The sequence below is a fragment of the Saccopteryx bilineata genome, chromosome 7, assembly GCF_036850765.1.
Source record: "Saccopteryx bilineata isolate mSacBil1 chromosome 7, mSacBil1_pri_phased_curated, whole genome shotgun sequence".
NCBI lineage: Eukaryota > Metazoa > Chordata > Mammalia > Chiroptera > Emballonuridae > Saccopteryx > Saccopteryx bilineata.
In genome coordinates this window covers 61992210-62009277 of record NC_089496.1, presented here as the reverse complement: position 1 = coordinate 62009277, position 17068 = coordinate 61992210, and the positions used below count along the sequence as shown (strand labels likewise).

Here is a 17068-nt window from a genome sequence, read left to right as displayed (position 1 = left end):
ACTCCGGCTGCCACGGGGCACTCTCTGCCCTGCCTGGCAGTGAGACGTCCAGTCCTAGGAGGTGCCGGGCATGCCGACGGCATACAAAAAGACGGACAACATGACCTGCCCCCTTTTCTGGGACGTCCTACCTTGCAAATCCACTGAAGTCCAATTCACTCAGGCCCAGCTCAAACTTCACACCCCGGTGACATTCCCAAAACCCCCTCTCCCTCCCCTCAAAGCCTGTGGCCCCAGCCTGGCCCACCCAGGACCAGGGAGCCTGCGGTCTGTGTGGCTCGGCTATCTCTGGGAACCCTTCTCCATGCCCCCCCCCCCATGGTGTCCTGAGGGGCCTGGTCCTCATGCGGTGGCCTGGACACAGCGAGAGGGGGAGGAAAGGCACTTGGGGTGCCCTCAGAGGGGCTCCCCGGTGGACCTTCTGAATGCTTCGTGAGGTCTCACGGGTGTCATTCAAAGCTGAAGAACGTAACTGTGCTCTCTCCCTTTGCAGACCCTCAGGTGAGAAATCTCTGTTGCCACACGGTACCTGCAGAGACCACGAGGACCCTCCTTGGGGAAAGACAACCAGGTGAGAAAGCAGGGGAGATCTGGGGGGCAGAGAACCTGCCAACAGGACATCTCCCTGCAGGGTCTGAACCGCAGCCGCCCACAGCACTGGAGCCTCCCAGACGGCCCTCACCGCCGAGAAACGCGTCTTTATACAGAAGAAAGCGATTCCTCGGACTCACGGGCCCGACAGAAACCAACAGAGGGCCTCTGCCCCGTGCAGCCCCGAACACTCGACACCAAACAAACACAAAAAAATGATTAACCGCTTCACAAAAGGGAACCCACAGTCCAGATGTGACTCAGATGACACTGCAGGACAGACCAGGCAGGACACCCGAACACTCGTCCCCCTGCCCACAGTCAGCCCCATGCAGGGAAGGGCGCCCCCACACCCACACTGGGAGGTCAGAGCTGGTGCCCCCCGAAGACGGGTCAGAGAAGTGGCAGCTGGCCTCAGTGGTGACAGCTCACACTTTATCTTCCGGGAGACAGTGCTGCTTCCTTAAATACTGACATAAAGAATACCTGCTGGCCCTGGCCGGTTGGCTCAGTGGTAGAGCGTCGGCCTGGCGTGTGGGAGTCCCAGGTTTGATTCCCGGCCAGGGCACACAGGAGAAGCTTCCATCTGCTTCTCTACCCCTCCCCCTCTCCTTCCTCTCTGTCTCTCTCTTCCCCTCCCGCAGCCAAGGCTCCATTGGAGCAAAGTTGGCCCGGGCGCTGGGGATGGCTCTGTGGCCTCTGCCTCAGGCGCTAGAATGGCTCTGGTCGCAGCAGAGCGATGCCCCAGATGGGCAGAGCATCGCCCCCTGGTGGGCAGAGTGTCGCCCCCTGGTGGGCATGCCGGGTGGATCCCGGTCGGGCGCATGCGGGAGTCTGTCTGACTGCCTCACCATTTCCAGCTTCAGAAAAATACAAAAAGGAAAAAAATAAATAAATAAATAAATAAAAGAACACCTGCTATGTTTGCGAGGGCCCGGAAGGCCAAGCAGGGACTCCATGAGGGACCACGGACCCTGGCCTGGATGCGCTCTGTGTCTCTAAACAATGCCTGTCTCTTTGGAGAGAAGAAAGGCCCTTCCCCCTCCCGGAGCCCGGGGTGTCCCTGACCACAGGTTGAACATCATGCCTATGGCAGATGTGGGCGCGTCTCTCTGCGTCCCCACCCAGGGAGTGGCGTAGAGGGGTTCTGGCCCTCTGCAACTGGCCCCAGGTTCCGTCCCCTGCCATCCCGACGGCCAACCAGCAGTGATGCCCGACGTTTTCTGCTCTGCGGAACGGGCACGCCGCCAGCCTCACTGGGCTCTTCCCCTCCGGCCCCGTCTAGCCCCGTCCAAACCCAGTGACAGGGAATGTGATCTACAACCTGCTGATGGGTTGAGAAAGGCACACATGCTCCCCCAGCCCACAGGCAGTGCGTGCCACGCAGTACCCATGCCCAGCTAGCGGGTGCCCCGTCTGGCCGCGCACGGGACGCTGTCCGTGGCTCTGGAAGGAGGCCGTGCTGAAGGAGCCCACCGCCTTCTTGGCTGGAGGACACCCAAGAAAGCTCTGGGCAGCAGATGTGCCAATGAGACATTTTTTTTTTTGCTGGGCTTTTCCATGAGAAATGGGTAGACTGAGCAAGCCAGACCTTCCTGCAGAGGTGGAGGAAGAGACCAACCAACCCTGAAGTCGTTTCTTAAAAGGACCGCCAATGGCCCCTCCAAACAGGGCATCTGTTCCCCTTCTCTCTCTCTCTCTCTCTATCTTCCTCTCTCTCAGTGTCCGACTTGCTGGCCTGGTCTTCCTGCTGGGAGGGAAGCCACCGCTCCTGAGCTCAGTCACACATTCCCTCTGGCTCTCCTGGCCAGAGGGACGTGAACACTGCTGATTCAAAAATCAGACACTTCTGCGGGAATTGGCAGGGGCTGTGCGCCCCCCCCCCCCACCGCCCCTGGAACACCTCGGCCACCCGGCCCGTGCCTTCTGGGGACCACGGGTTCCCTCCTCCAGCCTCAGGGCTGGACCAGCTGCCAATAGCTTCCTTGAGCCACCTGGACAGTGCCCCGCCAGCCGCACACTTTCAATAGTAAATGGCGCATTCTTGATCCGTCTGCAGCTTGCTGCAGATTTTCCTATTTAAGCTGGAGGCCATCTCTGCTCTGAGTTACGGACGCCCGGGCGGGTGTGTGCTGCATAAGAGAGCACAGGAGGGAAGGGGGGGGACAACATGCCTCTCCTCCAATTCCTCCGCTTGGGGGAATGGCATTCACACACACACACACACACACACACACACACGTGCACACAAACATGTATGCACATACGTGCACACGTATACACACTCATGAATACGCATGCATGGCCCAATGTCCTTTCCGTTTTTTACTTCACCCTTGAGTGAGAGATTTTCTTTCTCTAGCGAGTAATGGGACTATTCGACTATTCAAGAAGAGGGTCCCTGGGCTTGCCCCACCCTGATGCTGTGTTCTCAGAGGGGTGCGAAGACAACTGAAAGAGGAAAAAACACAGAACTATTCCACAGCGACTGTGACAGCAACACTCGGACATATGGAAGAAATATATTTATGGGACACGCTGCGCAGGAAGTAGATTTATGGATAGGACAGGCTGCCTAGCTACGCCCCCCCACCCCGAAGAGGTCCGCCTCCTAATCCCCTTGAATGTGCGACCGCGTGCACTTACATCACAGAGGGGGCTTTGCAGACGTGGGTCAGTAACGGCTCTCGAGATGGGGCGATGACCCCGGATGACCCAGTGAGGCTGAATGGAATCACGCGTGTGCTTACGGGAGGGAGGCAGAGAGAGCTCTAACTGCAGGAGGGACCCGTCAGCATCACGCAGCCTGAGAGAGATGCCGCTGGCCTTTGGCTAGCTCTGAAGACGGAGAAGGAGGAGGCTGAGAACCGGGGGGATACAGGAAACGGATTCTCCCCTAGAGCCTCTGGGAGGAAGGAAGGGAGCAAGGGAGGGAGGGAGGGAGGGAGGCCTGCTGACATCTTAACATCAGCCCAGTGAAACCGGTTTTAGACTGCTTGCTCCCAGAACAGCAAGGGAATACATTTTTGTTGCTTTGAGCCACTCGGTTTGCGGTCATTTCTTACAGTGGTGAAAGGAAAGTCATACATGCGTCTGGCCTTCCAGCCAGAGAGCATTAGACTAAGACAACAAACTGCAGGCAGAGCTTTTGTGTGACTTTCAGAATGCAGGAAAAGCACCCCGACATTCCAGAAAACAAAGTGAGGCAATCCGTGAGGACTTCCTGGAAGAGGTGACATCAAAGTTGGTCCTCTGAATGCAAAACAGATTTCCAGGGCAGTAATAAGACACAAAGAGGTCATTCAAGTCAGTCCTGTGAGCCACAGCATACCTGTAATATACCAACGACCTAGAAATTTGCCCTCTCGTTTGAACCATATTGAATAAGAATTCTTTAACACACCAGGTAAAGGGGGGAATCTCTAGTGCTTCAATTTGGAAACTTAGGTGAAATTTACTAGGAATAGACAATTTACCAAAATCGGTCTTGTTGGCAATACAAACTTAAACAGGCTGATTTTTAGAGAAGAAACAGACAGAAAGTTATAAAAGAGTTACAGCTCCAAAAAGTAACAACAAAACAAACAAACACACACACAAACAGAAGCTCCAGGCTGAGATGCTTCCGAAGGGGACTCTACCAAACCTGCACGGACCAGGCGACCTCACAACTCCTAACTTCTTCCAGAGCCCTGGGCACAAAGGAAAAACTTCCCCAAGTTTTAGAAACCCAGCTAACGTTGGTAGCTAAACTGAGAGTGATTGCTCACACGAGAGAAAAAGAAAAAATTATGGAGTGACGTACGCTTGCAGGTGCAAAGAGCTTACATAAACTGTTAGCAAACCGACTTCCACAGCAAGAGTTGAAGGTTGGCATAACACTCGGAAAGCCACGTACATCGCGCACCGTGTCATTGCCATGGACGGAGAGCAGTCACAGGCCCGTCTCCACGGGCTGCAAGGGCCTTGAGGAAATCCAATACCCGTGTCTGCTGTTATAAATGACAATGGCCAAATCCAAGACCCTCTGAGCACATAAGTAAATAATAAATCAATAAATGCCCACAGGAGTCTGATGAGAATCTACAAGTGCACACAGCTATGAATAAAAAAGTAGGGGAGGAGGGGGCGTGCTCTTTGTGTAACACTGATTAAATATGTGAGCTGAGGCCCTGGCTGGTTGGTTCAGTGGGTAGGGAGTCGGCCCAGAGTACCAGCATCCCAGGTTCAATTCCCCATCAGGGCCCACATGAGAAGCAACCATCTACTTCTCTCCCCATTCCTCTCTCTTCTCTCCCTCTTCCCCTCCCGCAGCCAGTGGCTCGATTAGTTCAAGCGTGGCCCTGGGTGATGAGGATAGCTCAGTTGGTCCAAACTCGTCAGCCTCAGGCACTAAAAATAGCTCGGTTAATATAAGCATCAGCCCCAGATGGGAGTTGCCAGGTGGATTCTGGTCATGGCGCATATGGGAGTCTGTCTCACTATCTCCTCTCCTCTCACATTAAAAAATTTAAAAATATAAACAAGACCAAGGAGTTAGAAAAGTCCCGCCATGGTAACGAAGTCTGCCCAGAATCAAGAGATGCTAAATCAGGTGAGTGACCGTTTGATGAAGAGCAGCAGGGTATCTACAGTATCTCACAATATCCCACAACTTACTACTGACACATGGAAAGTTAATAACTTGGCAGCTGAGTAACCAGGAAACACAAGCTGGACCACATGATAAAAACAGATATCCCCAATGATGGGACAGCTGAGACCCTGGGGTCCCGGGTAAGATGCTCTGAGGACCTCTGCGGCCTTCCTGCCGAAAATGCGTTACTGAAGTCCAGTCCTGAAGAAACAGTGGAGGGCACCAGGAGTGAGGAGTCCCTGTGGGCCACGCCCCCAGAGACAACGCCCCGAGGGCATAAACCAGGGTCGGGCTCTGCAGGGGTGCTTCAGTCCCCCCCCCCCCAGCCCATCTGGGCCCAGGGGCGAGGGGAAAGCAGAGAACTGGAAAAGGACCGGAGAAGCCAGGCCAGAGGCTAGCAGGTGGGCAGGCAGCGTGGGGAGCAAGCCTCCCACTGGGTCCTGGGATCCAACTCCAGGAACGATGCGCCACCCAGCACACCCCAACCCACGTGCAGACTCCCCTGCTTCCTGTCGCAAAGCAGCAGCGGTCAATCTGGTGGCCTGGTTCTCACCACCCCCATCTTTGCTCCCTCCCAGGCCCAGCCAACACCACTTGGCATCAGAAAAGTCCTTCCAATGTACATGTCCCCTGGATATCACAGGAGAAAGGGGTGGTGTGGGAACTGGGGACCTTCTTCCCTCTCTGAACAAGACTGGCAGTCAGCTCCCAGTACAGGGGCCAGCGCAGCCCACCGGGACATCGGCTCTGTGAGGGCAGGGACTTACGTCTCCTGTACAGTGCGGGGCGCCCACGGAGCAGCGACTAAACATGGGCCCAGTGACTAAACTACTGCCTTTGATAATGGCGTACTGCAGGTCTAATTACAGGAACCTAAAAATAAAATATACTCAAGCCAATCTAAAACACACACACACACACACACACACACACACACACACACACGAGTTAAAGAACGCTTCAAGGCATGCAAAATAGAATGAATAGTTACATAACAAGTCATTCAAACACAGCAGCCAGGCCTAAATTACCCATTTTTCCTGATTCTCCAGTGATCAGAAAACAGAACCTCCCGAAGGGGCCACAGAGCACAGGTAGGGCCCCCCAGGCAGAAGGGCGTCCCTTCCAGACGGCCCTCGCCAAAGCCTCCGGGAGGCCCATGCCTTTGGAGATCTCGATTCCACTTTTGTTGAATGACTACATTTTTCAAAAAGGAGGAGGGACGGAAGAGGGAGGAAGAGAGAGCAGCCACGCAGACGGATGGATTGCTGACACAGGAAGAATTCTGTCTCACTGAATAGAAGGCAATTTCAGGAGGTCACAAGCTTTCTTAAACCATTCACATTTTTAGAAGGGCTGGGGTCCCTACCACAACCTACAGGCACCCTAGACAGGTCCCCTACACAGGATCATTTTTTTTGGATACCCTCCCTACAGTATCCCATATAACCCCAACACCTGCTACTGCTGGAGTGTGCAGCCTGTGTGTACGGTGAGCCACGCAGGGCAATTTGGGAGGCAGGATGGGGCACGGACCAGGGCATGGGATGAACGGCCAGGACCTGAAGCGCGCCCAGTCAGTGCCGTACGGGGAGGCGGATACTCCCACAGAAAGCCTGCCGCTCCCAGGCCTGATGGACCACGGAACACTTGGTGAATAAAAAGATAAGACATCTCAATGGAGATATTGAAAGAATTAAAAAAAAAAAAACCCAATAGAAATAGAAACAACGTACTGGCCATATTCTCCAAATCACCTTCATATAGAAATTTGTGAAAGATGGAAAAAACCCACGCGATAAAAAAAAAAAAATTATGAAAATGTAAATCATCTGTTGCCTGACCTGTGGTGGCACAGTGGGATAAAGCATCAACCTGGAAGTGCTAAGGTCGCCAGTTCAAAACCCTGGGCTTGCCTGGTCAAGGCACATATGGGAGTTGATGCTTCCAGCTCCTCCCCCCTTCTCTCTCTCTGTCTCTCCTCTCTCTCTCTCTCTCTCTCTCTCTCTCCCTCTACTCTCTAAAATGAATAAATTAAGAAAAAATTTAAAAAAAAAATTTAAATCATCTGTAGGTATAATAACAGATGACAATATATATGGCACATTCTCGAATGGCATCCTTTTGGAGACCACTAATGAAACATCACAGAAACTTAACTGTTCTCGTCAATTTGAGGTAAAACTGGTTTTGTTATAGTCATTTTGCTTCAAGTAGCAGAACCCATCAACATGTTAAGTGAGGACCGACTGTATAATATTTTGGGCCCCATCTTGTAAGTGCTTGACATATATTAACTTCCATAAATCATCTTAATAATTCTATAAAGCGCACGCAATTACCATCATATTTACAAATAAAGAAATGGAAGCAGAGAAACCAGTAGGCAGTGACATCAGGAATTCAACCCCACCCTGGCCGGTTGGCTCAGTGGTAGAGCGTTGGCCTGGCGTGCAGAAGTCCCGGGTTTGATTCCCGGCCAGGGCACACAGGAGAAGCGCCCATCTGCTTCTCCACCCCTCCCCCTCTCCTTCCTCTCTGTCTCTCTCTTCTCCTCCCATAGCCGAGGCTCCATTGGAGCAAAGATGGCCCGGGTGCTGGGGATGGCTCCTTGGCCTCTGCCCCAGGCGCTGGAGTGGCTCTGGTTGCAACAGAGCGAGGCCCCGGAGGAGCAAAGCATCGTCCCCTGGTGGGCAGAGCGTCGCCCCCTGGTGGGTGTGCTGTGTGGATCCCAGTCGGGCACATGCAGGAGTCTGTCTGACTGTCTCTCCCCGTTTCCAGCTTCAGAAAAATACAAAAAAAAAAAAAGAATAAGAAAGATTCAAATAGAAACTAAAGGAAGAAATGAAAAACGAAAAGAACCGTAGGAAAAAAGAAGAAAAGCCATGTTAGCCAGCAGCCAGCACTGTGGAAACACGAAGGAGCTAGGCAGGTCTCCACAATTAAAGTTAACGGACCAGATTTGCATGTATTAAACATGGGGAAACCTAAAGACATTACTGTGATCAATGCAAGTCACGCAGCCTGAAACCATTTATGCAAATTTGGAAAACCTCACACACCACGGTTAAGATACTAGTGCAGTGCCCACCTGCAGGACACCAACGCTCTAATGATTGAAACACACGGGTGGGAAGGACTCACACCAACCTTGGGGGGGGGGGCGGTTGCTTTTGAGGAGTCAGCTAGTTTGAGGGATGAGAACGGAATGGGGTGGTAGGACCCGCCGTCATACCCAGAGATGTTCATTTCTCTCTAAAAAGTTCTGCAGCAGCTCTTACCACGAGTTAGGTCCAAATGCTGCGTGTGTGGCTTCTGATTTTTTTGTTTCGTTTTGTTTTGTTTTGTAGGAGGTGGGGCTTCAATGCCTGTCTTAGATATTTCATAAGTAATAATTTGTATCTGCTGCATTCGTTGACTTAACTGTCTAGCTCCCCCCCCCCCCCCCCCCCCCCCCCGCGGACCCGCAAACTTCCGGGAGACAGGCAGGGACCATACTGTGTCGTGCCCACCGGTATGCGCCCAGAGAATACGAGATCGTGAAATAAACAAAAATGAGAGGGGGAAAATGGGAGCACATGACCTTCGGGGTACACTCTGGCCTAGAGACACTCAGGGTCCTTGATTTTATTACGGGTTTACGCAGCAGGCAAGAATGAGGGATTCAGCACTCTCTTAGGGTCTGTCTGTCTTTCCCACTGAATACAGAACAGGAACACGAAGGCGGCCCCCTCCCAACAAAGATTGGAGACGCAAACAACAATCGTCACAACCGCCGCAGCCGTGACAGTAGCTAGTGTTCGTTAGCTGGTGACAGGTGCACACTGTCTCATTTAAAACTCACAACATCCCCAAGAGGCAGGTGATGTTATCACTCAGTTGCCAATAAGGAAACTGAAGCTTCTTTAGGATTATCAAAAAAGAAACAAACAAATAACCAGCCAACCATGATCTCCAGTCCTGTAGAAAGAGTCCCTTTATAGGACTGAATTCTGATTTTCTCCAAATGTTTTTTTTTGTTTGTTTTTGGGGTTTTTTTGTTTTGTTTTTTTGTATTTTTCCGAAGCTGGAAACGGGGAGAGACAGTCAGACAGACTCCTGCATGTGCCCGACTGGGATCCACACGGCACGCCCACCAGGGGGCGACGCTCTGCCCACCAGGGGACGATGCTTTGCTCCTCCGGGGCCTCGCTCTGTTGCAACCAGAGCCACTCCAGCGCCTGGGGCAGAGGCCAAGGAGCCATCCCCAGCACCCAGGCCATCTTTGCTCCAATGGAGCCTCGGCTATGGGAGGGGAAGAGAGAGACAGAGAGGAAGGAGAGGGGGAGGGGTGGAGAAGCAGATGGGCGCTTCTCCTGTGTGCCCTGGCCGGGAATCGAACCCGGGACTTCTGCACGCCAGGCCGACGCTCTACCACTGAGCCAACCGGCCAGGGCCTTCTCCAAATGTTTTTGCCATCTTCTAGGAACTTGTAAGTGTGCCCATGACTATTATGTCCTCCTGCCCTAATGCCATTGGAAGTGGTAATGTCAACCCACACACACACAGGTCCCTCAACAACAACCACGAGAAGCAGACAAGACCAGCAGCACCATCTCCATGTTAGAGATGAGAAAACGGAGGGTGTGGTGGGATTAACCCTGTACTCTAACCAGCAGGGCCTCAGCACATGACCTTGTTTGGAGGTGGGCTTCTCACCCACATAATTAAATGACAAGGAGGTCATTAGGGTGGGCCATAATCCAGTCTGACGGGTGTCCACAGAAGAACAGGAGGTCAGGACCCAGATATGCACAGGGGCACAGCCACGTGAGGACACAGAGGAGGTGGCCACCGACAAGCCAAGGAGAGAGGCCTCACAAGCAATCCACCCTGCCCACGCCTTGACCTTGAACTTCCATCCCCCAGAACTGTGAAAGAAATAAGCCTCTGTTGTTGAAGCCATCTGGGCCATGGTACCTGGTGCCCAGAGCTAAGACAGACCAACGCAGAAGCTCAGAGACATCAAGGGACTCCCCTGCGGCCGCAACCAAGGGACAGGGATGGCCTCCACTGTGACTCTCCTTTCTCCTGGAAGAATAATTCTTAAAAATACCAGTGTCCACTTTGGGAGTTATTTTTAGACGTAAACACACAGTTAGAATATTAACATGGAGAAACTCAAACGCTTGTGGGGTTTGCTTCCAGTTAAGATGCCTAAGTTCACAGGAGACCATCATCACCACCACTGAAATGAGACATAGTGAATAAACCACAAAAATCTTCTTTTTTTTTTCTTTTACTGCCCTGGAAAGCTGAGGTCTCAAAGAAGTGTAGAGGAGCCAAATTTCAGTGGTGGGATTGAGCCTTTTCTACACAAGCAAAAAACCAGCAGCCACTTTTATCCCTGGGGCATGGGGAGGGGTGGGAGGGGTAGGACGGGGTGGGTATTTAAGGAGCTCACCAGCCTCCGATGCAAAGTGTTAAGGAAGCTGGAACCGGCCAGGTTCTCAGCCACCCCGTGGGCTGTGAGGGTGAAGGAGATCCAGACGGAAGGTGCCCCGAACCCACCCAGCAGGTGGTATGCGGCTCGCAGGAAGGGGGGTCTGGGATGGACAGCACAGTGCCGTGCCCGGTGACTACCACTCCGACCCTGCCTTCAGACCCAGAAACAAACCAGGGACGAGGGGAAGGACTTGAAGTCACAGCCCAGGCCAGCCCGCCCCCACTCCAGGGCAAGCAGGGCTGACCTCCCCAGGCCTGCTGTCCTCTCCAGTGTCACCGAAGAGGACAGCCGAGGGCACGGCTGTCGCCGAGAGAACGCCCAGCCTGGCCCAGCCCTCCCTGAGGTCCAGCCTCCGTCCTCTGAGCCCATGTCAGCCATGATGTCATTAGTGGTTAAGCCACTGTGACTTCTGTCATTTCCAACCAAATGACTCTCAAAGAATACCAAAGCCTGAGCCCCGACCTGTCACTCATAGCAGAGTATACAGAGGCACACACGGTAGATTACACACGCAAATTCTGGCATTCGTTAGCAAGACACCATTTCTGAACAGTCATACTATCTTCTCCTTTTTTTTTCTTTCTTCTTTTGCAAGTGAGAGGAGGAGAGATAGAAGGACACACTCCCGCTTGTGCCCTGACCAGGATCCACCCAGCAACTCCTATCTGGGGCCAATACTCTGCCCCATTTGGGGCCATGCTCGCAACAGAGCTATTTTTAGCACCTGAGGCAGAGGCTTTGCAGAGCCATCCTCAGCGCCCGGGGCCGATGTGCTAGAAACAATTGAGCCATGCTACAGGAGGAAAAGAAAGAGAGACAGAGAGAGAGAGAGAGAAGGGGCAGGGGGAGAAGAAGGGAAGCAAATGGTCACTTCCCCTCTGTGTCCTGACCGGAAATCGAACCTGGGACAGCCACACGCTGGGCCGATGTTCTACCACTGAGCCAACCTGCCGTGGCAGTCATACTATGTTCTAAATACGGACTAAAATTAACTTTCCAATGCTATGAATGAACCAGACACTATTACAAAATAGCTATAATTACTATTTAATTTTTTTTTTGTACTGGCTGATTTTAGAAAGAGAGGAAGGGAAGATGAGAGAAAGGAACACAGGTCTGTTCCTATAATGTGTCCTGACCGGGACTCAAACCAGCCACCTCTGAGCTTCGGGATGATGCTCTAACCAACTGAGCTATCCAGCCAGGGCATAAATGCAATTATTTTTGGAAAAAAAGCAATCACAACAGAACTTCAAGCAGACAGGGAGGCCTTCACAAAGGGACCTCCGTTGGGTGTGTCCGCACCAGCTCAGCACCACTCAAAACGTGTTCGGTTCCTATTCTGAAGGTGCCTTGTGGCAAACTCGTATTGTGGTTTAACCGCAGACCTCTGCCACCGCGTGTCACGTCCACCACGCACAGTGGTGGAGGAGGAGGAGGAGGAGGGAGCAGAGGCCCGAGAATGCTCATGGAAGACTGCAAACTGCATCCACAAGGAGAGATGAAAATAACCACAGAGGACAGAACAAAATGCTTTCAAGTAGAAATAACCCCTTTAAAAAAAATCTAAAAGCATTTCAAAACACCCCAAGTGCCATTTTAGTTGCTGAGAGTGGTCAAAAAACTTTCAAAAACCTCAAAAGAGAGAAAGAGAGAGAGAGAGAGGAAGGAAGAAAGAAAAAGAGGCTCACACAGACTCTACATCCTTATGCCAAATTCCAACCTCCCAAACTAGAGTGATATTTTATGAATTAGTTTATAAGGTCCTAAAAATAAGGAACTACTATTAACAGAACTAGGATCAGCCTGTCCTCACTCTCAGGGCCCCAAGATTGCTAGAAATGGAAGTTCAGTTGGACCCGAGAGAAAGAGCAGGTCCCTCCCAGGGGTCTTGACTGTGTCCGTCCCTCCACCCACCTTAGAGAACATGGTGGCTCCCTAACCAAACTCTCAGGGAAACTGAGTGCTTCCTGGAGGAGGAAGAGTTAGACGACGCTCTCTCCCCTGCGTGAGCCACTGGTCACTCCCACGCCCTGCCCAAGGTTGAGGCGACACCAGCTTTTCAGGACAAGGTACAGGGACACCTGTGGCCACCGTGCTGAGCCACAAAAGAACACACTCCCACGGGAAAGCTTGGATTCCTCGGATTCATCCTCCCGGGAAACGTCAACAATGGCCTTTTGCTGGAGTCCCAGTAAACTCACTTTCCCAGTTTCTCAAGTCCCAGTGGTGGAGGCTGATGAGCTCAGCCTATTCAGGGGCCCACTGTCCCCTCAACACAGCCAGAAAGGTCACCGAGTACCTCACGCCAAGTCAGAAAAAGGAGAAGCAAGATAGATCCCTTTCTCCTGCCTCCATATTGCTACCGGCACAGAGCCTGGGTGGGAACCGCTTTAAATATATGCCTGTCCCACCCCACCCCCCCACCCCGCCCCGCACGACAAAGCACAACGACGGGAGGCGTGGGGGCTGGGAAGGGAAGGTTATTTTTTAAGCGCCATCAGAAATCACTCTCTGCACGTCTGTGCACCATCTCTCATCTTGCCTGAGTTCCTCTCCATCCCATCCGCCCCACCCTGCTTTTGTTATAAGTTTCATTTCCTTTGTCGTGGGCTGAAGAGTCTACCGAAAGGATGCCCAGACACGAACCCCAGGGACAAAAGTGCAGACGCCAGCGCAGTCTGTTATTTTGTCGGCAGTCCCGGCCGTCACACCCTGAAGAGAAGGACAGCTGGCCATCGGACGGGCATTCCGGGACATGGCCCCCACGCGTGTGCCCTGGGCCCAGGAGCCGCCGAGGGGTGCTGGCTGAACTGGAGGGGGCAGTGAGAGGAAAAGCATCCTTGCCCTTGGACTGCACGGCATCTTCTAGTTACTAGCGACTCTAACGCGGCGGTCTGTAACTCCCCTGCTTTTCAGAAGGGTGCGGGAAGGACCAGGGAAGAGCCCTAAGGCAGGGGTCCCCAAACTTTTTACACAGGGGGCCAGTTCACTGTTCCTCAGACCGTTGGAGGGCCAGACTATAAAAAAAAACTATGAACAAATCCCTATGTACACTGCAAATATCTTATTTTAAAGTAAAAAAACAAAATGAAAACAAATACAATATTTAAAATAAAGAACAAGTAAATTTAAATCAACAAACTGACCAGTATTTCAATGGGAACTATGGGCCTGCTTTTGGCTAGTGAGATGGTGGTGCCCCTTCCAGAAGTGCGGCGGGGGGGGGGGGGGCAGGGGGGGGCCGGATAAATGGCCTCAGGGGGCCGCATGCGGCCCGCAGGCCGTAGTTTGGGGACCCCTGCCCTAAGGCTTGGTGGCGGTCTTTCTGCAGTGACCGCCCAGAGCTCTCCTGGGCTGCAGGGGTGGCCTCGATCCAGCCACATCTCTCACGCCACCCCCATGAATGCAGACAAGGCAGAGGGGGCGTCTACCTGAACAGGAGGAGCAGGACTGCACGGAAGAGCCCAGCCCACAGGCCTGGCGTCGTTTCTCAACAACAAAGCCGCTCTGCGAGAGAATCCCTAAATGACTCACTTCCAAGACCACTAAAGTGCTAAACCGAGACTTCCGGTATTTTTAGATTGAACTAAGTCTTTAAACTACAAAAGCCCAACTCCCAAAGGTCGGCCATCGGGTGACCCCTGGTCCCCAGGTTGGAAATGCCACCTGTGAGCGACAGGATGTCTGTCACCACCAGGGGACGCCGGCAGGCAGACTGCGAATGACACGGCCCGGGGAAATGTCCCTACACACCTGACAGGTAAGCCACGGCTTGCCCAAACAGAGGCACAGGGTGTGAGAATGCAGGTTCTCACCCCAAGCTGCTTATTAGTTAGAAACATGGACCCCCACGTCACACCCCAGACCCATCAGATCAGGACACTGGGGGAGAGACAGGTCTGAAGTCCTGGTTCTCACAGTGAAGGTGCCGATTACTGGACCTGCTCCCACTGTTTCTGAGGGGCGGCAGGGGTACTGAGACGAGTTCCCGGCTGCTGCTGGCCCACGGGCCACACTTTGAGAACCACTGCCTTCCTGGGTCCCCCGGGCAAGTCTAATTTGTACAGCCAGTACCAAGGACCACTGTCTTAGAAGAGCAAGCTCTGGCCGGGAAGCCAGGAAGTGGACGTCTCACCCTGGGGTCTGGTGACAACCAGCCTCTGAGGCTTCCAGGCCTCCACGTGTTCTTGATGTATAACACTGAGACACACCGTGAAGGAGGCCCCGGTTCCTCCCAGAAATGCGGACACTAACCCACACAGAAAGGAGAAGAAAGAAGGACCTCAGGACAATCAGGAAAAAAAAAAAAAAGCTTTCAAAATACTGGGAGAAGTAAGTTTTTGTGTTTTTTGTGGTTTTTTTTTTTTGTTTTTTTGTTTTTTTTTGTATTTCTCTGAAGCTGGAAACGGGGAGGCAGTCAGACAGACTCCCACATGTGCCCGACCAGGATCCACCCGGCACACCCACCAGGGGGCAATGCTCTGCCCCTCTGGGCGTCGCTCTGTCGCTACCAGAGCCACTCTAGCGCCTGGGGCAGAGGCCAAGGAGCCATCCTCAGCGCCCGGGCCAACTTTGCTCCAATGGAGCCTCGGCTGCGGGAGGGGAAGAGAGAGACAGAGAGGAAGGAGAGGGGGAGGGGTGGAGAAGCAGATGGGCGCCTCTCCTGTGTGCCTGGCCAGGAATCGAACCCGGGACTTCTGCACGCCAGGCCGACGCTCTACTACTGAGCCAACTGGCCAGGGCCGAGAAGTAAGTTCTTGCTCACCTTGACTTTGGTGCATTTGGGGACACGGCGACGGGGGTGATCTGGGGACATGCAATGGTGCCCAACGGGCATGTGCTGTCAGTCACCCATCTCCCAGACTTACCTGTTAGAACCTGGCAGAGCGGCCCGGCCCCCGGGGCCACGGCAGAGGGGCTGGGTGTCAGGGACCATTTGCGCCTGACCAGGTGTTCTCGTCCACTGAGTGAGCCCTGGGACATGTTGAGGGGCTGGATGAGCAGCATCTGTTCGGGCCCAAGCTGGATGAGGCCGACCTGCCCAGAAAAAAAACAAAACAACATCAAAAAAAAACAGGGACACTGGTCACGCTCATTGGCACACATCTACGACCCTAACACCCCAAGGGTAGCAAGGACACCTGGCTGTGGCCTGGTTCCCACACCTGGGCCTTTTCTATGCAGGTTGCCCCAAGGTACCGAACCCAAGGAGAAGCTTTTGTGTGACTTGAAGCATCCCACTAGCAGTTGTGTTGGGAACGAGGGGACATGAAGTATGTACATGTGTGTGTCTGTGCGTGTGGGGGGAGGTGGCTACAGCAATACATGCCACAGCACCCACCTTCTAGGCTTGATTTCAAAAGTAGATTTACAGACAAAAATGAACCTGATGTTTAAAATAACTTTTCAAATCATCCCCCAAACATCTACCTGAGGAGAGGCAGTCCCAGACGTGTTGGGAATGACAATTACATCCTTCAAGAGGAAATGGCTCTCTTCCTGGGGATGTGTAGAATTAAACAGAGGATGGAGCCAGTCGTTTTGTGATAGGGGATTTGTATTTTCATCCCCCACCACCACCACCACCACCCCCGGAACTTGTAGCACTTAAGAGAACTCAGCAAAATATCCCACAGGTGCCTGACCTGTGGTGGCGCAGTGGATAAAGCATCAACCCGGAACACTGAGGTTGCTGGTTCAAGACCCTGGGCTTGCCTGGTCAAGGCACATACGGGAGTTGGTGCTTCTTGCTCCAACCCCCTTCTCTCTCCTCTCCAAAATGAATCAATAAAAATAATACAAAAAATAAATCATACAATATGAATGGCTTTTTAAAAAATATATATATATCCCACAGGTTAGGTTTGTAATGCTAATTTAAAGTGCAGCATTGGTTCAGGCTTGTGATTTCTACAACCTTTAACCAGCACTAGCATGTACAAGAGAGATAAAGACTTCCCATGTTAACGACACTAACTTAGGAGGCGTGTCAGAATCACTGAAGTACACTGCTCACAAAAATTAGGGGTTCTTTCAAAAGGAATATGAAGTGATAAAAATATCCCTGAATTTTTGTGAGCAGCCTACTTGCAAAGGGTTTGATTTTTTTGACCAAAGGCCTGGAAAGTGGAGATGAATATGTCCGATGTCTAAACACAATCCGAAGGGTTTTAAAAAGTTGCTCATCACCGAACCTGCAAACAAGGCCAAATATTTTCCAAAGCCCCCTCTTGAAAAGGAGTCGGGGAAAAAATGTTTCTGCGTGATAAACAGAATGCGATTTGTAAACTGCGCAGAAAATTTAAGAGCTAGGATTTTTTTTAACCGGTGACTTGAACAGGACTGTTAACTTT

The 17068-nt window shown here is 52.3% G+C and overlaps 1 protein-coding gene across 4 annotated transcripts in view; it reads right to left on the bottom strand.

Annotated features, from left to right (window-relative positions):
• The window catches only part of ADAMTS17 (ADAM metallopeptidase with thrombospondin type 1 motif 17), a 212954-nt gene that overhangs the window by 188503 nt on the left and 7383 nt on the right, over positions 1-17068 (bottom strand). For all 4 annotated transcript variants that reach the window (XM_066239833.1, XM_066239834.1, XM_066239835.1 and 1 more), the window contains exon 3: positions 15584-15752. In XM_066239833.1, coding sequence (XP_066095930.1) covers positions 15584-15752 — 169 coding nt within the window. The remainder of the gene's footprint in view (positions 1-15583; positions 15753-17068) is intronic.